The following is a 20,381-nucleotide window of genomic DNA, read 5'->3' on the forward strand; positions in this document are numbered from 1 at the left end:
AATTATGGATGAGATCTTTGTTTAGCATTTGCTACCTTTTGTGATAAAATGTTAACCTGCTCTAAGCTTAGGCCTGAAATATCAAAGATTAAAAACTTAAAACTACCTGAAAATGTTAATTATTCTTAGTCTAGTTTTAGATGAATATTTAAGTTTATGGTTTGAGCACATGATAGTGTTTGTAATTTAATGTATGCCCTTCAAGATAATGAATTTGTGAAATGAAATAAGAACCTGAAAGCAATGTAATATGAAAAGAATTTCATGAAGGACACTCTTGACTTTTGAGTGCATCATATTTTTCTAGTGTCTTTAGTTATTTAGAGCCATGATGTTTTTTTCCTTTATCAGCTTAAAGCTGTTCATCAACAACTACAGGTTCTGTCCCAAGTACCTTTTCATAAGCTAAAGAAAAAGAATGAGAAATCTAAAAGGGAAAATAAAAAAGAAAAGTTTAATAACAGGGATGAAAATCCAAGAATTAAGCAAATGAAATTAAAGTCCAAGAGCAAGTAAGTGTCTTTTATGGTGCCTTATTAAAACAATAATATTATCTAAAACAAATTTGACTAAATTTAATTTTTGTTATAGTCAGCCAAAGAAGAGGAAACAACAGGTCTTTCCTGTGAAATCGGAGGATGAAGATAATGTTAAACCTATGAACTATGATGAGAAAAGGCAGTTAAGTTTGGATATAAACAAACTCCCTGGAGATAAACTGGGGAAAGTTGTACATATAATACAATCAAGAGAACCTTCACTGAGAAATTCCAACCCTGATGAGATAGAGATAGACTTTGAAACACTGAAAACAACAACACTGAGAGAACTAGAAAAATATGTTGCTTCATGTCTAAGAAAAAGACCACTAAAACCTCGTGGTATGTTTTTCTGTATATTAGTAGAAATTAGTCTGGTATTCATTAGTTGTGAGTTATTATACTCACTCTTTTTTGTCCTAAATCACACAGGTAAGAAAATAATGAAGTCCAAAGAAGAACTTCAGTTACAGAAAAAACAGGAGTTGGAAAAGCGGTTACTGGATGTCAATAATCAGTTAAATTCCAGAAAACGTCAAGCAAAATGTAGGTGGCAGTTTTCAAATGTTTCTGTGACTTTATGTCTATTGGCATTTTAATGTGTTTCCGTATTTTGTAGCTGAGAAAACTCCACCAGCCAAGTCTCTTGGAAGTGGATCCCGATTGAGTGAAACCAGCAGCAGCAGCAGCTCATCAGAGTCTGAAAGTAGTAGCAGTGATTCAAGTTCTTCAGACAGCAGTGATTCCGAATCAGGTTAGCTGTCCCCTTAAGGGTACCTCTGGTTGTGGGGAAATATTTTCTTGTAATGTTGAGACTTACATTTTGAAGACATGTTTGTTATTTACCCAGAATCTATGGCTTGGATGCCACACTTATTATTTAATTCAATGTTGATGGTCTCACTATTTTCCTTAAAAGAGATACTGTGTAAAATAAAACTTCATATTATATGTATGTGACTTGTTGGCTTGTAATGTTAAAAATAATTTTACTAAAGGTGGGATAGTCTCTTAATATAACACCAGATCTTAATACCAGAAAATATCAAATAATACAACGCTGATCTGCTTTTTATAAAATGTAAGATTATTTGAGGACGTCTTTCACTTCACTCTTCATGATATAGCAGATCATGCTAATGTTGTAAAGCACCTCCTGTTGTGACAATATATTCTGAATTGAATAATCGTTTTGAATTAAGAGACCAGTCATCCTGGAAGCTGTGTAAAACAGACTTTTTTTTCACCTCTGTTTTCTTCACTGTAGAATATTATCTTCCATTTATAGAAAAATGTATTTGAATTCAGATTCTCAGTTATGCTGACATAACATACACCTTGTATAGTTCATTGTCATCTGTATCAAACTCATTCATGTTTCTTCGTGCTCTTTCATTGATGGTTATGTAGTTGACAGGTAATCACTGCCCCAAGGACACTGACTTGGCGTGGCATTCCACCAGTTTGCCAAAAGGCAAATTCAGAATTTAGAGCACTTTTATGCCTAAAATTTTACTTTATTTTTAATGAGATGTTTCTTGTTTGTCATGAAATTCAGTTGTTGTTTTTTTAAAAAAACAAAACACATATCCCGTAGAGAATATTGTTACATCAAGTTTGTAAGCCTTTCTTATTTTGGTCTGGTAGTAAGGGTCTGCTGGCTCGTACATTCTGTTTTCACTTTTGGTTCTGTTTAGTTTGCATTTATGTGGTGCTGACTGCTGCATTTTGTTTTTAGATTTCTAAAGTATATAGTGGTAAACATTTTTGTTAGAATAAACAGAACTTTCAATTTTATTGGAATTTCTCATTAGAAAAAAATTTTAATTTAGGGCCATTATACATTATTTCCTTACATTTGACTTTTAAGCATAAAACAATGCTGGAAAAACTCTAAGTTGCATTTAGTATTTTAAATTGTAATTAGCATTTGTAATTTCATCTAATAAAGCATTTGTGGCCTAATAAGTTAGAGCACTTTGTCTCTTATTTGTAGGATAAAACTTATTGAAACTTAGTTTGAATTATCTAATTTGTATGACTACTGATCAATAAATGCTTTGAGTATTGGAGGAATAGTACTATATACAAACTGCTTCAATATAGTACCTTAATTTTAATTAGAATGATCAGTTTCTGATAGAATCTTCCAGTATACAGCTTAAAGGAAAGAATGTTTATCATCCACTATGTTTTCTTAAAATGATGTGATATTTATTATATGTTTTCCTAACTTTCAGTCTTGGAATTCTAATTTTAAAATACTGTGTTGAATTTTTATTATGACTGACATTCTTGTTTAATGTCATTTTTTTTCAAGTAACGGGCTAGTTTCAAAAACATTATTGTTAAAATCCAAGTAGCAAATTTTCATATTTCAGCCTGCATTACAATAGTATACAGGTTTGTGACACTAAAGTCAGTTTATCTTCTAACATGATATTGTCTGAGTTATCATTTACCTTTGAAATTTTCATTGTTTTATGAACATTCAAACTGTACTTCATTGGAAAAAACACTACATATATAAGTGATAAATTCTAAACATAATGCCTAACTTAATGAGGAAAAACAATTATATTTTTGCTTAATAAATTAGTAAATGTAGCACTAGGACCTTTTGTCCTAAATATTAGCTTCACTTGTACCCATTAAAATACTGTAAGGCTTCATCTCTAGTGTAAGCTAAGAACATTTTTCACTTTCCTGAGAACAACAAAAACTACAAATAAAGGGATTGTAGGCTATGAAAAATAATCGTCAGACCATATCAATAATAACTGTTGTAAAAATAAGTAAAACATCTACCAATCTACCATTCTTAATTATGCACATGACATTCTCAAGGAAATGACCAATCCCCAAGTCTCAGTTTCAAGGTGTGGGAAAACAGGACTATTTACTGAGAAAATAGAATTTTTGAAAATTAGATACATTAGCAAAAAACTATGTTGCATAAGTAAAAATTAACTGAAAATACAAGATTTTATAGCTTTACAAATTATTATAATTTTGGTTATCAGGAACAGGGCTCTAAATTAACTTTCCTAAATTTCTTAACATTACTGACTCTTAAAGTTCTTCTTACAGTTATCTTGTATTATAGTTGGTCTCTCTTTGCTGCAATATCGTTCTGTTTAGGTGTACCAAAATGTTTTAAGGGTAACATCTGTGAAAAACACTTAGCAGTTGTAAACAGTGTTAGAGCTCTTTATTCCACATTAATTAAATAATTATCTTCTAGGTATTCTCAGACCTTATTATAAAAACATGGACTTATTTCTTCTTTGTTAAATAGGATAAATTAGTGGCAGAGCAGTGATTTCCCAGGAAAGTTTTATTTAAAAAATTAATTATCATTTCAAACAAGATATTAAGTCAGTTCCAAGATAGAGTAGTAAAGAAATCCCATATCTTTGAAAAATATAAATGAGAAGTTTGGGCTAAAAGCAGTACTTAATTGCAAACTTCAGGGTGATGTGATCTTATTTAAATTATATTCCTGACTGACATCAGCATATGCAATTTGTCATGTGCAGATAGATAAGTCAAGAAAATTTATTAAACATTGGTACAAATATAAAACTTTCCTAAACTATTTTTCATAACCATCAAAATCTCATTAAATGTCAGATCAAAGATGTAAATGAGGCTTGACAAAATGAATTCCATATGTGTACATCCTTTGTAAGCTAGGCTGTGCTAGTATGTACGCATAATAAGCTATTAAGAGTTTTCTAATGTTCAACAATAGCTATCTTGAGTGATGTAATAGGAATGTAATTATTAGATTTAATCCTGTGACTAATATTACTGAGAACAATCAAACGAAGCAACTCATTGGTAGTAGTGCTTTTGATTGAAATCTTATAGGAGATAACTTCAGGAACTGTCTAAATGTAAGCTCAGCTACTTGATTAGTGTGGAATAGAATATTTTTCAGGAATGTTTGTAATTTCAATTGCTAAACAGTAACACACAAAGCAACTCAACGGTTATGGCATCAATTCTTTATCTGGTGAAGACAAAATGAATTTGTCACCTCTTTATATTTTTTGCTTTTTTTGGTTTTGGTGTAATGTTCAGAGAAAGAAATTCAAGAATTTCTTTAACAATAGTTTTTTAAAATGACATTTTAGTTATGGGTGAGAGAATAAAAGAAAACAATTTTTTTTCTTTTCAGTACCACAACCAAGATCTTCTGTAGAAGTAACAAGGATGTGATTTTTTTTTCGTACAAAGGGAAATGGACAAACAGAGTTTGAGTCTAAATGTTTTACCTTTTTAGGGAGAGGATGGTTTAGTAATGTAGGAAATACAAAATGACAGTTTTGGAGTAATCTTTGCCTTTCAAGCTAGAAAGTTTAAGAGAAATGATAGAGTTCATCATTTAAATTTTTAAAACTTTTATTAGGTTCTCATCAAAGTGTTTTCAAAGCACCAAAAGGATAAATTCAAGGACTCAGCCTTGATTAAAAATTTGCATATATTGAGGTCCATAGTTGAGCCTTGAGGCTTATAAATAGTGATAAATTTTGTCTTGTGTATTGAAAATTTTTCTGTTCAAACTGGATCTTCTTGAATAAACAGGCTGTGTAGAACAGTGTTTGTCGACCTTGGCAGTATATTAGAAACACTTGTAAAACTTTTAAGTGTCCAGATCTGAATCGATTGGAGAAGAGGGCAGGTATATGCAGTGTTAACAATATCCCAAGTGACTCTAATGTGCTGCCATGTTTAAGAACCATCAATCTAAGTTTTTTCCTTTGGTTTCCACTTTCTAATTCTAGTTAAAATTACCTTGGTAAAAGGAATGGACAGTTTATAATCAGTTTGTTCTATATTAAAATAAGCACCAAACAGTTCAATGAAAGTTGTAAAAACATTCTTTAAAGAGACCAGTTTTTTTCAGCTCAAAAACAAATTGTTTGATTTTTATCAGTAGAACATGGCTTAGGTAATAAGCTTGTTTGGGCAAATCTTTTCACGTCTCTGGACATGCTTTCTTTCCTATAAAATGAGGTAGCGGAACCAGGTAGTGATTTCCAATCACTTTTCTATACCCTGCTCTACATAACGGAAGTATGATTTGTTTTTCTAATTTAAAAAGCTTCTGTAATTTTTTTCCTGCTACATATGGCATTACATTCTGGTGTTGAATTTTAGTGTTATATTTGTATTCAACTTGTCTAGTTTTTAAGTCCATATTGGCTTGCAGATAATATTTGGTATCTCTGGAGCATTTATCTCAATGCTTTGATAGGTGATGGGTATTAAACAAGCCCTTTCATCAAATATATGATTTCAGCTCTCTCTTTTTTATTCTGTGATTTTTGCCTTAGTTTAGAATGAAGACTTTCCAATTAATCTTTTATATTGGGGTTTTGGGGAGATGTGAAAATAAAACACATTACATAATGTGTACAGTATGCGTTTGTTTAGTAGGTTGTGTATATTATGCAATTTGATCCTCATAAGGTAGGTATGCATGCTATCACAGTTCCCTAGAGAAATTAGTTGACAGTGTATATGTTGTCACTTCATATATGTTTCAATTTCATTTATGTTTGCAAGACCTGGTAGGGCTTCTTTGCTAATTGAAATGTGATCTTAAGCTGGAGAGCGAAAATGTGTTTGTTTGCCTTTTAATTCCAAAGGCCAGGAATTCATAAACAGAAATACGAAGTTTACTTACTATGTTCCTGTAAAATCAGTGATGTAAGAGTAGAATGAGAAGCACAATGCTATGTTTTAGGCTATCTTTACTCATCTATCTATAGTCTGCAAGACTTTTATGAGACATACTATATTAGGTGGTTTTGATTTTTTTCTTAATGATTAAAATTCTTTGATGTCTTTTGCTAGTGTCTTCAGATTTTGAGGCGCTTATTTTTGTATTTTGGAGCTTTAGTTTTATATGTCAGAAACCCAAGATAATGAATGCCCTTTGGGTTTTTTAGCAGAACACTGATATGGTATGTCATATTTTTATTATACTTTAGAGTTTAAATCATAGAATAATGTAGTTTAGGCACATATTTGAATAATTAAGTTAGATGTGAAGATATGTATATAGTATGTGATTATATTAATGAAGTCTGTTTTTGTTTAAAGATGAAACCATAATTTTTTCCCCTATATGTGAAAGCTACCTCAATCTTTGTAGTCTGTCCTTTCCCCTTCTCCTTTTACTAACCCTCCAACACTTAAATATATTTAGTGGAGTGACATTAATATGGTTCATGTCATTTTAAATACTTGAATTCTTTAAAGCACGTTATTGAGTGGCATTTAGCAATTTTAACAATGTCCAGCATCAAACATTTTAGGAGAGGAAAGAACAGTAACACATCCAGTGGAAACTGATGGCATTTCAGGAAGCAGAAGGTAATTATTAAAATTAGAATGTTTTAAGTTTGAATAAGATTTCGTGTTGACCAGCCTTGGTGCCTTGGAGCCTGAAGCAAATAACGCTTAGGGTACTCACGAAAGGTGGCCTGGGGAGATGGGTCAAGGCATCAACTACCAGTTTGGTGCTTTACCACATTGACCTAAGCTTGCGACTGGGAAGGATAGAACAATAATCAATTTTAGGATAAAGAACCTATGAGCACCATGTCAGAGAGATATCTTGATATGCCTACTCTACTGCCAGTGTCAGCTTTAAAGGTATTTGTAAAGATAAAGGAGTTCATTATAAAACCCATTTGTTGCGATATAGTTGAGGCTCCCAAATAGCTGAGAAGCAACTAGAGTGTTAATTAGATGGGATCTTTATTATAATGCTTAGCAAGCAGAGCATTGAAATCAAATAGCTTCACTTGTGATAAAAGACTATCCTCTTAGATAAATAACACACCCTTCTCTTATAGCGAATTCTTATTTTAATCAAACACCTTATGGTTATATATTTCTGACTACTTGGTAAAGATGATTTTAGTATAATTGGTACTGTTTGTTTAAAATCTCTCTGTTGTGACTTGTTCCTTTTAAAGCATCACATTTCAAGCTCTTTACTGTGAAGTAACACTTTTTTTTTTTTGCCTAAATAAAACAAATTGAAATATGTGAGTGGATATTTATTCCATTATGTAAAGAAAATATCCCCTTTAAAAGCAAGTATCCCTTTGGAAATTGTGACTGATTCAAAGAGGGCAAAAACCTGGTAACTATAAAAGATCCTCTTGATTTAAGAGGTTGGTGTTAAAGGCATTTTCTTAATCATCATTTTATTTCTAATATGAAAAAAATAATTTAGATGTAATTTGAAGCTGGCAAATTGAAATACTTATTTATATACATTTGCAGAAATGTTATCTAAATTTACTGGAGTAAAACAGAATGATTCTCCTTCTAAAGAGAAAGTGAAGGTAAGTTAATTCTTTATTTTTACCTTAATTTAAAAATTATGTAGTATGTTGTAACTCACTGGTATAGTAGCTTTATGTACAGTAGGGTGGAATTTCTCAAAAAAAAGATAGGAGGCAAATGGTAGTTAGGATTTCTAAAGATACAGCTTGTAATTACCAGCTATTTTAGCACATCTCTGTTTGATTGATTAGTGTTTGATGTGCTTTGAAAAGGATAGAAATGATTTTATTTTATCTTTTACTAATTCAGGTTGTTATCCTCATAAAACTTTTAATTCTTTGTATCCCTCCCAAATAACAAAATTACAGGCGTATACTTTTGTTAAATTACAAACTTATTTAACAACATCTAAATAGGTTAGGGGAATACAACATAAATAACATTGTCTTGAAGGAGCTCCAAGTTGCAAGAAGTAACAAAAAAGAAATACACACACACTACCTGAAGGAGGGAATGCTTAAAATGGTTTTTATATTACAGGGAAAGAGAAGAAGTGGTTACTATATTGACATACAGATGAGGGACTTAATTTTATTTATTTATTTATTTATTTATTTATTTATTTAATTTTAAATACTTTTTTTTTATTTGGGGAATATTGCGGAACAGTGTGTTTCTCCAGGGCCCATCAGTTCCAAGTCATTGTCCTTCAATCTAGTTGTGGAGGGCACAGCTCACCTCCAAATCCAGTTGCCATTCTCAATCTTTAGTTGCAGGGGGCGCAGCCCACCATCCCATGCGGGAATTGAACTGGCAACCACGTTGTTAAGAGCAAGAGCTCAAGCCCTGTCTTGCCATAGGTACTAGCAGAATCAGAAAATTATGTCAAGTTATGAACGAACTTTGGAAGCATTCTCAATACATAGCATGTAGAATGCTACTTTTGTGATCTGTATGTGGCCAAAAATTTTTCAGTGTCACTCACTGAGGAACAGAATGCCCATTTATGATAAAAGAGGGAATATATTTATAGGATCATGAATCAATACAGATTGTGTGTGTGTGTGTGTGTGTGTGTGTGTGTGTGTATTTCTCTGTTTCAGAAAGTGATTTTTTTTGCTGATTTAAACCTCAGCATTTGACTTTAAGCTTTGGGCTTGGATCTACATTATTGTTAGGATAAACATTCCTATGGCATTAATTTTATTCAAGTTAGCATAAGTATTCAAACACTTTCCTTATCTACTCAGTACTCTAACCCCTTCATTAAACAGAAGAGAAAGACTGTCTTATTCACCTCTACCATCTACAACTCAAAGCTTAGTGTAGTATAAGGTACCTGGGCTTTGGTACCATAACTTTGCTTGCCACTGAATAGATGTGAGATTTTGATTAACTTGCTTTCATTATATCTTAAGTCCTATTATAAACTGTAAGTGAGGATAATAATTACACTGAACTCAAAGGATTATTGTGAAAATTTAAAAAACTATATAAAGGGCTTAGCCTGGTGCCTTGCACATCATAAGCATTAAATAAATTTTAGCTGTTATAATACAGCTTTTACTTAATAGTTAACTGAGTGCTGAATCAGAATTTGTTGACATTGGTATGGGTTGACCATCATGTGATTTTGACTCCTTCCCCCACTTATGCCTAATTCAGTAAGGAAAAAAGAGTAAAAGTGGATGTGTCTCTAGATTTGGTATAAAAGCTAAGTTTTTATTTTCAGTAGATCACAGGAAAGCATTTGAAAATAAGCAGCACTGTTTAATAATGTGTACTAATAATAACTAAGATACTAGGATTTGACTAAATCCACTTATAAGCAATATGATGGCCAAGATATGTAATCTTTCTAAACCTTAGTTTTCTCATCTGTAACATAGAAATACTTATACCTTTTAAGTTTATGTGACTTAAATAATATATTCAAGGATAGTATTAAATTATATTCTTTCCTCTTGTGTTTCTGTTTTCTTAGTTATATTGTGTAGTTAAAACTCTGAAAGATAATTTTATTCAACTTTGTTTTAACAGATACAATCTTCTATGCAAGATACAATCTCTTGTTCTACTACCCTTGTTGATCAAACTGTACATTCAAGAGGTACGCTACCAAATCACTACCAGTTAGCATTTATTCATCAAGAATTAGAACATTTACAGAGTGTGAAAAACATTTCACCCATACAAATCTTGCCTCGCTCAGGTAAGAAATTAACAAGTAAATGACCGCAATTGAGAAACTGACTTCTAAATCTGTATATGAAAATGCTAAGTTTATCTTAATTATTATGTATCTAGGATACTGAAAATCGTAACTAGTAAATTCCCAGTTAAAATAATCACTGAAGGACACTGTTAGAAATTTATACCCAAAGGTACTCTTTATATTTGAATGAAAAATTATATGTACAGTTCTCATGCAACTTTCATGTACATTACATACATTGACATGTGGGCCATACATTAAAACCTGTCACTGCCAGAGGCCATACTACCAAGTTCTAAGCAGACTTGGGAAATGTTGCTCTAATTCCTATGACACCTATGTCTATATGGGTTGGAAAGGTGGGATGGAATAAGGAAAAGATATTTAGAGATTCCATAGATAGAGGAATAAAGTTATATACATTAAAAATAGTTTACAGTTAAGGAAACTTGGGCCAGAAATGCTTGTCTAATGGTTCCTATTTACCAAAATTATCTTCCAAAGCTGGTTAACTTTTTATGTTGTTAAATTCATTTGACTTTATAAATATCTTCTGTTAGTCTTGTCAGAAGTGAAGTTACTGTCTGTCTCAACATGGTGCTCCTGGGGATACATGGCACAAAGGAGACTTCTGGTAGTGATGAGCCCACCCTAGGGAGAGCTTGAGACTCCAATGCAGGGGTGTCCAAACTTTTTTCAATGTTTTTTGCCAAAGGCCATATGTGGTAAAATACACAAACAGCCGGGCCACTCACTTGAGGTGAAGTACGTATTGCCTCACCTGGTTTATTTAAGTAAACTAAATATATTTTTTGGAATTTGCTGCAAGCCAATAAAAATTGGCCCGCGGGCCACAGTTTGGACACCCCTGCTCTAATGCATTCAGGCCTAACTAGAGGTCATGCGGATACTCCTTATCCATGTTTCCTTCCCTCTAGGCTGCTCTCTGGATTCCACTTGGCCTTCCAAGGGCAAGGGTTTCTTCAAAGCAGAAGAAATTTCTAACTTGTTTTACTGAAGCATAGAGTAGGAGGAACAGAGAGGTTTTGATCCTCCTTTTATTGCTTCCAGTAAAAGTTCCCTACTATTCTGTGTTTGAGTATTCCATTTTGTATTTAACTTGAGTTATAGCTCTTCATTGTGGAGAAGGGAGTGGAGATCAAGAGAGAAAATATCGAAGGCAACACTGGAGGGCATCCCAGGAAGAAGAATAAACAAAGATCCAAAGTGTAAAATATTTATATCCTTTTTTGGAAAAAGATTTTCAAGATACTCAGGAAAATAACTGAAGATGTACTGATTCTAGGTCATGAATCAAATGGGAATTGCCAGTGCTAAATGTGGGTCTTTTATTTTGTGCACAAGTAACTTCAAGAGCATAACAAAATCGGATTTTATATTTAGGAAGAGATTGCTGCTTACTATATGGGGGCGTGGGTTAAGATAAAGATGCTCTGATATAGTTGGGTCAAGTAGGGAAGCTGAGTTCCATAGCCTAAGAAAGAAATTATGAGGACCAAAACTAAAATAGTAGTATAGAAAAGATGTGGATTAAAAAAAAGAAGAAGAAAAGATGTGAATAAATTAGAAAGATATTTTTGTGCAGAATTGATAGGCTTTGTTAGAATGAGTGTCTTACCAGGGTATTTATTATACAATAGTTGGGTTGAAAAAAAGAGGCAGTGCTTATTTTGGACATGTGCGGTGCTGCAGAATATCTAATTGGAAATATACAACTAGAAATAGGTTAGAACTAGCAGGGTATAAAAAGAACTATAATTTAGGAATTACCAGTATGTAGAAGCTACTTGAAGCCATGAGGAGTGAGTGAATGAATGAATGAATGAAAACACCCAGGAGAATGTGTAGAGCAGGAAGAGAAAGGTCAAGGACAAAATTCTAGGAAACAAAAACTTCCTCAGTAAAAGTAGAAAAAAATAAGTTAAAAGATGTAATCAAAGGTAAAAGAAGAAGGAAAATTGGTACAATGGAAATCTAGGAATAGGGGTTTTTAGGAGAAAATCATCAAGAGTATCACATACTACAAAGCATTAAAGTAGGATGAGAAATGAGGAGAGAGGGTTAAAATTGGGAATGTGAGATTTTTTTTGCTTTTGCAAAAAGCATTTTTAGTAGCCATTTGTAATTGGGGCAGAAGCCAGATTGTTGTAAATTGAGAAGTAATAGAATCTGAATATAAATCGCTTTCAAGAAGTTTATTGGTGACTTTTTTTTCTTAATAAGACTGGGAGCATTTGTTTTGAGTTTTTGAATCGGAGAGATTTGAACATGTTTGAAGGTTGATTAGAAGAACAAGGATAGGGAGAAGTTTCTCTTTTCATTATAGTGAGTTCATAGAAGAATGGTAGGGGATAGCCTTGAAGAATAAATAATGGAAAACAATAGAAAGAATGCAGTCAAGATTCTCTTTTTTTTAAGAAAACGTCCTCTGAAAAGTCAGGCTTTAAATAAGTCTTCAGTCAGGATCACTTTATTGTATTACTTCCATTTCTGTTTACATGTGATTGTGAGTAACATAATGTGTAAAGGGAAGGTTTGTGTGATCTTGCTAGAGTGGCTGGCTGTTCTGCACTTAGCAAATTTTCCAGAAGCAAAGTAGTTTGCATTTGCCAACTGCAGGTGGCACTATCCCCAAGGGAAACTCAAGTGCATGTAAGCTATAAAATACATATAGATTTTTCTTTTCTGGAGTTTAGTCTTGATGGAAATACATTTATTTTGGTTAAACCTTTAAATAATGAAAGTAAGAAAATTTTTACTAAAATTTTTAAACAAAAAAATAACTTGACAAAATATTAAAGATTTTAAAAATTGAATTTTTAAGTGTTACCACTTTTCTTCAAAACCTGTGCCTTTATCTCTACATGAACTGAAAGATGTCTGATTTTCTTCCTTAAAATAACTTAATGTTTTTAGTCACAAAGGATTACTACCTTATCCTTACAACTTAACCTTTCCCAGCTCATAAAAATCTTTACTTAATTGTATCGAGATTTTGTAAAAAACAAATACTTACGCTGTCATATCAATGTGAAGTAGCATGGCAAATGAAAAGATAAATCAAGGAGTTTGCCATCTAGTAGGAGAAATAAACAACTGGAGTATAAACTAAAAATAATATGCCCTAAAAAAAGCAAAACTGAAATTTCAGGAGGTGAGGAAAGCAGTTACTGATCTCTTTAGCAGATGTGTCTTTTACAGAATAAGTATCATTTGTGCTGCATACTGAAGAAAAGTAAGACTTATCTATGTATATCTAGGATTGGAAGGCATTTTGTATGGTGAAAGTAACATGAATAAAGGTATTTAGGCAACCAATCGTTCGATGTGATTAAAGCTCTGGTTGGATAAACAGGAATACAAGGAAATTAATTTGGAAAAGTATACTAGGTTCAAATCATAAAGAACCTTGATATCTAGAAACTTTGGACATAATAGTAATGGTATAGTCAGTAGGGAGCCAATGAAGGTTTTTTTGAGCAAAAGGTGTGCCTCACGGTAAGTAATCGGCCATTATTATGTAGGTCACTTAGAGGAATGGGGCATAAAGAACAGAAAAGGAGGAGACCAACTGGGCTGTTGCAAAGGTAGGGGGGGAAATGAAGTAAAGTGATGAAAGAAAAAGGGAAAGTTGAAAGAATTACAAGGGTAGACCGAGCAGGTCTGCAATAGATGAATATATGTTAAGTTTTAATAGCAAAGGAATATAGCTTTGGTGGCTCAGGATACTAGCCTGATACTGGTCCAGGTTGCTAGACCTGGAACACAGATGTCTGAGGAAAGATGAGTACTGTAGTGTTTTGAGTACCAGAGGGTCATCATCCACATGAAAATGTTTTTCAGAGTTGGACCCTTGACATACCTCCTTAACTTCTGTGACACTATTCTCTCAACCATCCCATGTCTGGATGTTCCTTACAGACATTTCTTATCTACCTCCCTTTAAAAGTTATAATACATCCTTAAGCACCTTATCTTTTTACTTTACTCCAGGGCTTTCCAGCCTAGTTCCAAAACATAGGTTTACTAAGCTAGTGATCCTCTCAGCTCTCAGAGCAATAGGCTTGGAGCCAACTTCCCATTTACTCAGGTGTCCCATACTTTGATTATTTCCTGCTTAACATGACATGTAAAAAGATTGGAAGGCAGTGATCCATATACTCCTCCCGCGTGATCTCCTTGGCGTCTATGACTTCTAGTCTCATTTTTACAACTCAAGCATCCATGCCCCAGGCATGTTTATACAACTCTACTAAACATCTGTTTTTAAACATCACACAAGCATGTCAAACATAGCACATCAAAACTGAATTTTCCCCCTTTTCATCCCCACGTTTAAATCTTTCCTCTTTAATTCTTGATAATAGCACTTGCCCGCACCTACCAACTTAGAGTCAGCAAGCTGAGAGTCATTTAGACTTTATTTCTCTGGACATATATACTTTCTACTTCATAAATAATAGTTGGCCCTAAACAGAAAAGGAATGTAGTTCTGTACTTATAGCTTTCCTCCCTGTTTTTCCATTCCTTGTTGAACTGAGGAAACAGATACATTGGGCCACGTAGGGACATGTAAATTTAAACTTTGTTCTTTCATTCATACATCCTTTGGCAGGGTGTTGTCCCACCCTCCATGCTCACTCCTATCCCTTAATGTCCCCCTCTTCAAGCCTCAACTTCAACTAGTGTAATTTACCCAGAGTAGCACTCAAAGGATTCATAGGTGGTAGAAGTTTAAAATACAGTGTGTAAGTGGCCAGGATTTTGTGAGCTTGAGTCAATTAACAAAATTAGCAATTCAGTTTTCATTTATTGCCTTTGTCTTTTTGCCACTAGTTAGGACTTATAGTCAAAAACTAGAGAAAACTGAAACAAAAATGACCAAATTAAGTTTTATGTATCAGGATTCTCTTGGTCAGAAATGACAGAAAACTCAGTTCAAACTGGCTTAGACAATAAGGAATTTTGTTAGCATACACAACTAGTAGTCCCAGGGTAGGTCGGTTGTTTAGGCATGGTTTAACCAAGGTGTAAGCTCTTTTTCTGTAGTTATCTTCACCCATAATAAATGAAATACGTGAAACTTAGTTAACAGGATTGCATCGTTCATTCTCTTCACATCAGAGCTAAACCAACCTTTGCATTTCTTACTCCCATCGCCTCAGTAGCTATTATAGGTGTCTGGTGTCTTCTTTTATTCTTTGTATTTTCTATTTTCAGTTTGGCCACCCGGATGCATCTTTCCCTGGAGGCCCTACATTGGCTTAGGGCTTCTTTTTCCTAAATGACTGACTGACTGGTAGGAGGGTGGGGTTACAATGATTGGCTTGGCCTAATAGAGACCCGTCTCTGGAGCTGAGCTTAGTCTGCACACTGGAAGACTGCTGTACCATGGGCACAAATAAAACAGATTTTGGTGGGTGAACCACAATCTGGCCGACCAGAAAAAATGGGGGTCAGAGGGAGGTCAAATAAAAGGAAAAGAAATAGAAGAGGTAAAATTCAAATGAAAAGTATTTATTTTACAGTATAATGGTTTCTAACTGAAGAATACTGCAAAGTTAAGAAGCATCAAAAAATTAGTCATTCTGTTTCCATAGTTTCTGACCTAGAGGGGGGAAAAAGTCATTCTGGACAAGCAAGATGAAAAATCTTTATACTATTCTAAAAATGTGCATTTAGGTGATTCTGAACAACGCTTGAATGACCTAACTGTGATGCATCAGTCTGGCGATGATACAGTGGTGTTAGATTCTGAATGTCAAGTTCCCGTGCAGAAGGTAAGAGTAATGTTTTTTTGTTTTTTCCCACAAATCTTGAAATCTTAAAATATGGAAGTGGCACGCACAAGAGGTATTTTAAGCCCTAACTTGAATGAGATTTTTGGATCTCAAAGCCTAATTTTTGCCTATTTATTTTTTTGAAAAACAAAATTTCCCCCCTCCTCTACCATCTTTCCCCATGATTGTATTTAACTATACATTCTATAATGCTGGTATTTGCCAGCTATTCCCAGTGCTTAGCATGTAGTAGGAACTAAAATGTTGAAATGAAAGCTGACGCTGGAATAGGATTGTGTGGCTTGCTCTCTTCACAACAAACTGTTTCCATTCTTGACATTATTTCCCACCCTTGCTCCCTCACTATCACGGCACATTCACTTTTTGAAAAGAGAGGATCCAGAATTTTGGTGCCAGAAGAGATCTTTGAGAATTAGTCTTTATGAATAAATTGGCTGAGACAGTTCAAGCATGTTGCCCAAATAAGAGCTGGGATTAAAACCAAATATTTCATCAAACTCTCAGTCTCTTATCTTTTTATTCAGAAGTCCTAGCTTTGCCGTTCTTCTCTTACTTACTTCCACCTCAAGAAAAGGCATCCCTTTTTGCTGAGACCAACTCATCTATCTCTGTTCTCAGTTTTTCTTTCATTCAGCAGTTTGTGGAGCTCTCCTGCCATGTCTATAGTCTCTAGCTATTATTCCTTTTGTCTTATTTTCCCACTGCCTGTTTACATCTTAAACCAGGATAGCAACTGTAGCATTATTGACATTTTGAGCTGGATAAGTCTTTGTTGGGGGTAGGCCTGTGCATTGTAGGATGCTTAACAGGAACCCTAACCTCTACCTATTAGATGCTAGTAATACCCTTTCCCCCATCCCATATGACAACCAAAAATGGGTGTTGACACTGTCAGATATCTTCCCTGGGCAGAGGAGAATCACACCCGGTTGAAAACCAATGCCTTAATTTTATTTGTCTTCTAGCCACTCTCCTATCCTTGCCCTATCAGAGGAACCAATGATCTCTAAAATTGCTTACTCCCTCCCCAAAATTTCAAAGGGTGAGAGAGAAACGAGGGTCTTTACTACTTCTCTCTGAACATCCACTATGGAGATTTCAGTTATAGTCTCAAATATACACCTCCAGACCTCACCTCCTGTAAGTTGTCATCATTTTTGACGACTCTCAATCCCCTACAGCCAAGGAGCTGCTAAATTCTTTGGGTTTTACTTTCAAGATGTCTCCTTTTCCACTTCCACTTCATAAAGGAGGGCTTATTGCCTTCAATCTGAGCTCTTTTTCACATTCATACCTGTTCCGACTAACTTAACCCTCCTAGGTGTTCTAATTCATACCGCTTTTAACATTATCACATTGTTCCTCTTCATGAATTACTATGATCAAATTAGTCATCTGTATGAAATCTTCAGTCAGTTCTAACTTTTCTCCAGAATGAAGATTAAACACTGTTACATTATGAACCCAATCTAGCGTTTCAGTCTTAACTATATGCCTTGTAATTCACTGAAACTGAACTACTCATTTCTTCTTAGCTACAACTAGTAATACATTTAATTATATTCTTTCTTCAATGAGGAATGTTTTCCATCCTCATCTCTGCCTTTTAAAAGTCTTCTTACTCTCTGATACCTGAAAAACTGCCCTGTACTCCAAACCTACTTAAGAGCTTTTCTGTTTTAGGGTTTGCCAAAATTTCATTCCAATTAAACAAATTTCGGGCACAAAGCCAGAAATCCTCTGCTTATTTCCTATTAAATAGGAAGGATTCTACAGAACAGGTATTACTTATTCTGTTTCAAATCTCTATCTGAAGGTGAGGTTCTTTAACTGACCTGAGTAGTCAAATGAACTCTGGAATTGGTATTTTAGCCTATTCTGTGGGTAAGAACAAAATAAGTTTTACTGATAACATAATGTAAATAAATACCAATTTGGAAGACTTATTTTGAAAAAAATCATCTTTAGTCTTTCATATTGATTGCATATCAATAATAATGCTTTGGGTATTTTGTTAACTAAAATATATCGTTAAGATTTTACTTTACAAAAAACTTTTTAATGTGGTACTGGAAGATTTTAAACTACATATATTTCTATTGGGCAGCACTCATCTAGACCATGGCATACCTCATTTAAGAACAGTGGTCACAATCCGTTAATTTATTCTAGATAACAAAGAAAGAAAAAATAGCTATGTTATTGAGTGCTCAAAAAAATACGGTCATTCTTATGGCATCATCTTACTTTGCCTCTTATTTAATCATTGTATGTTTGCTTTTTTATTTCCCTATAAGATCATATATATCTTCATTACAGTGACAGGTTTATTTATTTTTATATTGCTTGCAGATTGTCATATCCTTAATACATGTTTTACATTGAATTGAAATAATTGTCAATCATGTTGTTTTAATTTGGTCTTAGGTGAATAATTGAATTTAGCTTACCTGTTTTTTATATTTTCATATTTTTTCTGACTTCAGTAAACTTTAACTTTATAAGCTTAGTAAAATTACATGAAGCCTTTGGAGTTTTAATTTGATCTATTACTGTATCAAAAACATTGTTTTCCTTCCAAAATTTGGTTGACATCTGTAGACACAGACTGAATCAAATTTTGTTTTAGGATATAAAGATCAAGAATGCAGACTCTTGGAAAAGTTTAGGCAAACCAGTCAAAACTTCAAGTGTACTTAAATCCTCAGATGAGCTTTTCAACCAATTTAGAAAAGCAGCAATAGAAAAAGAAGTAAAAGCTCGAACACAGGAACTAATACGGAAACATCTGGAACAGAATACAAAGGAACCAAAAGTATTTCAAGAAAATCAGAGGTCTGTAATTTACTGGGTTAAGGAGGCTGTGGGAGAGATCTAGACATGTATTTAAAATATATTAAATTTCTGTTTTGTCAAGTAACTATGATTCAGCTGTTTAGTAGAACACAGAAAATTATAACTAATAAGAATAAATTTTTATTGATAATTTTATTGATAACTAGTAGTCTGCTTTGGAAAGGACAGAAATAAGTTATTGATTAAGCTATTAAAGATACTAATATTACTAAGTTGTAAACATATCATAATTTTCCAGAAATGTCTTAATATTGTTTCCATTGTATATATAAGAAGACAGTGGTATACCTTGGTCACAGTTTACCAAAACCTTCTCTTTGTATCAATTACCCTATGTAAAATTTTACATCAGATACAAAGTTTAAAAATGATATCAGGGCCGGCCCGGTGGCTCAGGCAGTTAAAGCTCCATGCTCCTAACTCCGAAGGCTGCCGGTTCAATTCCCACATGGGCCAGTGGGCTCTCAACCACAAGGTTGCCAGTTCAGTTCCTCAAGTCCTGCAAGATATGGTGGGCAGCGCCCCCTGCAACTAAGATTGAACACGGCACCTTGAGCTGAGCTGCCGCTGAGCTCCTGAATGGCTCAGTTGGTTGGAGCACATCCTCTCAACCACAAGGTTGCCAGTTCGATTCCTCGACACCCACAAGGGATGGTGGGCAGCATCTCCTGCAATAAAAATGAACACAGCATCTTGAGCTGAGCTGCCTCCCAGATGGCTCAGTTGTTTGGAGCGCGTCCTCTCAACCACAAAGTTGCCGGTTCAACTCCCACAAGAGGTGGGGGGCCGTGCCCCCTGCAACTAACAATGGCAACTGGACCTGGAGCTGAGCTGCGCCCTCCACAACTAAGACTGAAAGGACAACAACTTGAAGCTGAATGGCACCCTCCACAACTAAGATTGAAAGGACAACAACTTGACTTGGAAAAAAGGCCTGGAAGTACACTGTTCCCCAATAAAATCTTTAAAAAAAAAATGATATCATAACATATGAAAAGGGGTATCTAGAACATTGCTTTATATTTGTCATTTAATAGCATATCTTTGTAATAACTTTTAAGGAACTTGAAACCTACTTTGAGCTCTACTGTTTATTTCAGAGACCCTGGCTTCACTCTAGAATCTTTTTCAAATAAAATGCAAAACAAGTGCCTTGGAGAGGAGCAGAAAGAACATCAACAATCATTGGAAGCTCAAGATAAATGTAACCTCTGGCTTCTCAAAGACCGTAATTTAGCAAGGGAGAAAGAGCAAGAGCGGAGGAGGAGAGAAGCAGTAAGTGAATTTTAGTTTACTAAACCTGTCAAAGCAAAGATTGTCTTCACATGTTCAAAGATGTATTCAAGGTTGTTTTTCAGTGACAGTGGAATTACCTCTTTAGTGAAGATCAAGTTCTAAAATCAGGGTCTAAAATAAACTTTTCGTAGTCAAAAGATACATAGTCAAAAGACACAAACAGACAAAAGACATCCTGGAGCTACTAGACTACATGGGTTCAAATCCTGGTTCTGTCATTTACTAGACTTAACCTCTCTGAACCTGAATTTCTTTATAAAGGGGGAATAGTAATGCCTATTGTGAAGATGAAATGAATTCATATGTCTTAATTAAACACATAGGAAAATGCCTGGCACATAG

At 34.1% G+C, this 20,381-nt stretch overlaps 1 protein-coding gene across 1 annotated transcript in view; it reads left to right on the top strand.

Moving 5' to 3' along the window:
* The window catches only part of BRDT (bromodomain testis associated), a 40,289-nt gene that overhangs the window by 11,487 nt on the left and 8,421 nt on the right, over positions 1-20,381 (top strand). Inside the window, 9 exon segments of the mRNA XM_033114958.1 lie at positions 352-518; positions 592-881; positions 972-1,085; positions 1,159-1,293; positions 7,848-7,909; positions 9,891-10,062; positions 15,769-15,866; positions 18,517-18,722; positions 19,844-20,018. Of these exon segments, the coding sequence (XP_032970849.1) occupies positions 352-518; positions 592-881; positions 972-1,085; positions 1,159-1,293; positions 7,848-7,909; positions 9,891-10,062; positions 15,769-15,866; positions 18,517-18,722; positions 19,844-20,018 (1,419 nt within the window).

This window comes from Rhinolophus ferrumequinum, chromosome 9 (genome assembly GCF_004115265.2).
Source record: "Rhinolophus ferrumequinum isolate MPI-CBG mRhiFer1 chromosome 9, mRhiFer1_v1.p, whole genome shotgun sequence".
Lineage (NCBI taxonomy): Eukaryota > Metazoa > Chordata > Mammalia > Chiroptera > Rhinolophidae > Rhinolophus > Rhinolophus ferrumequinum.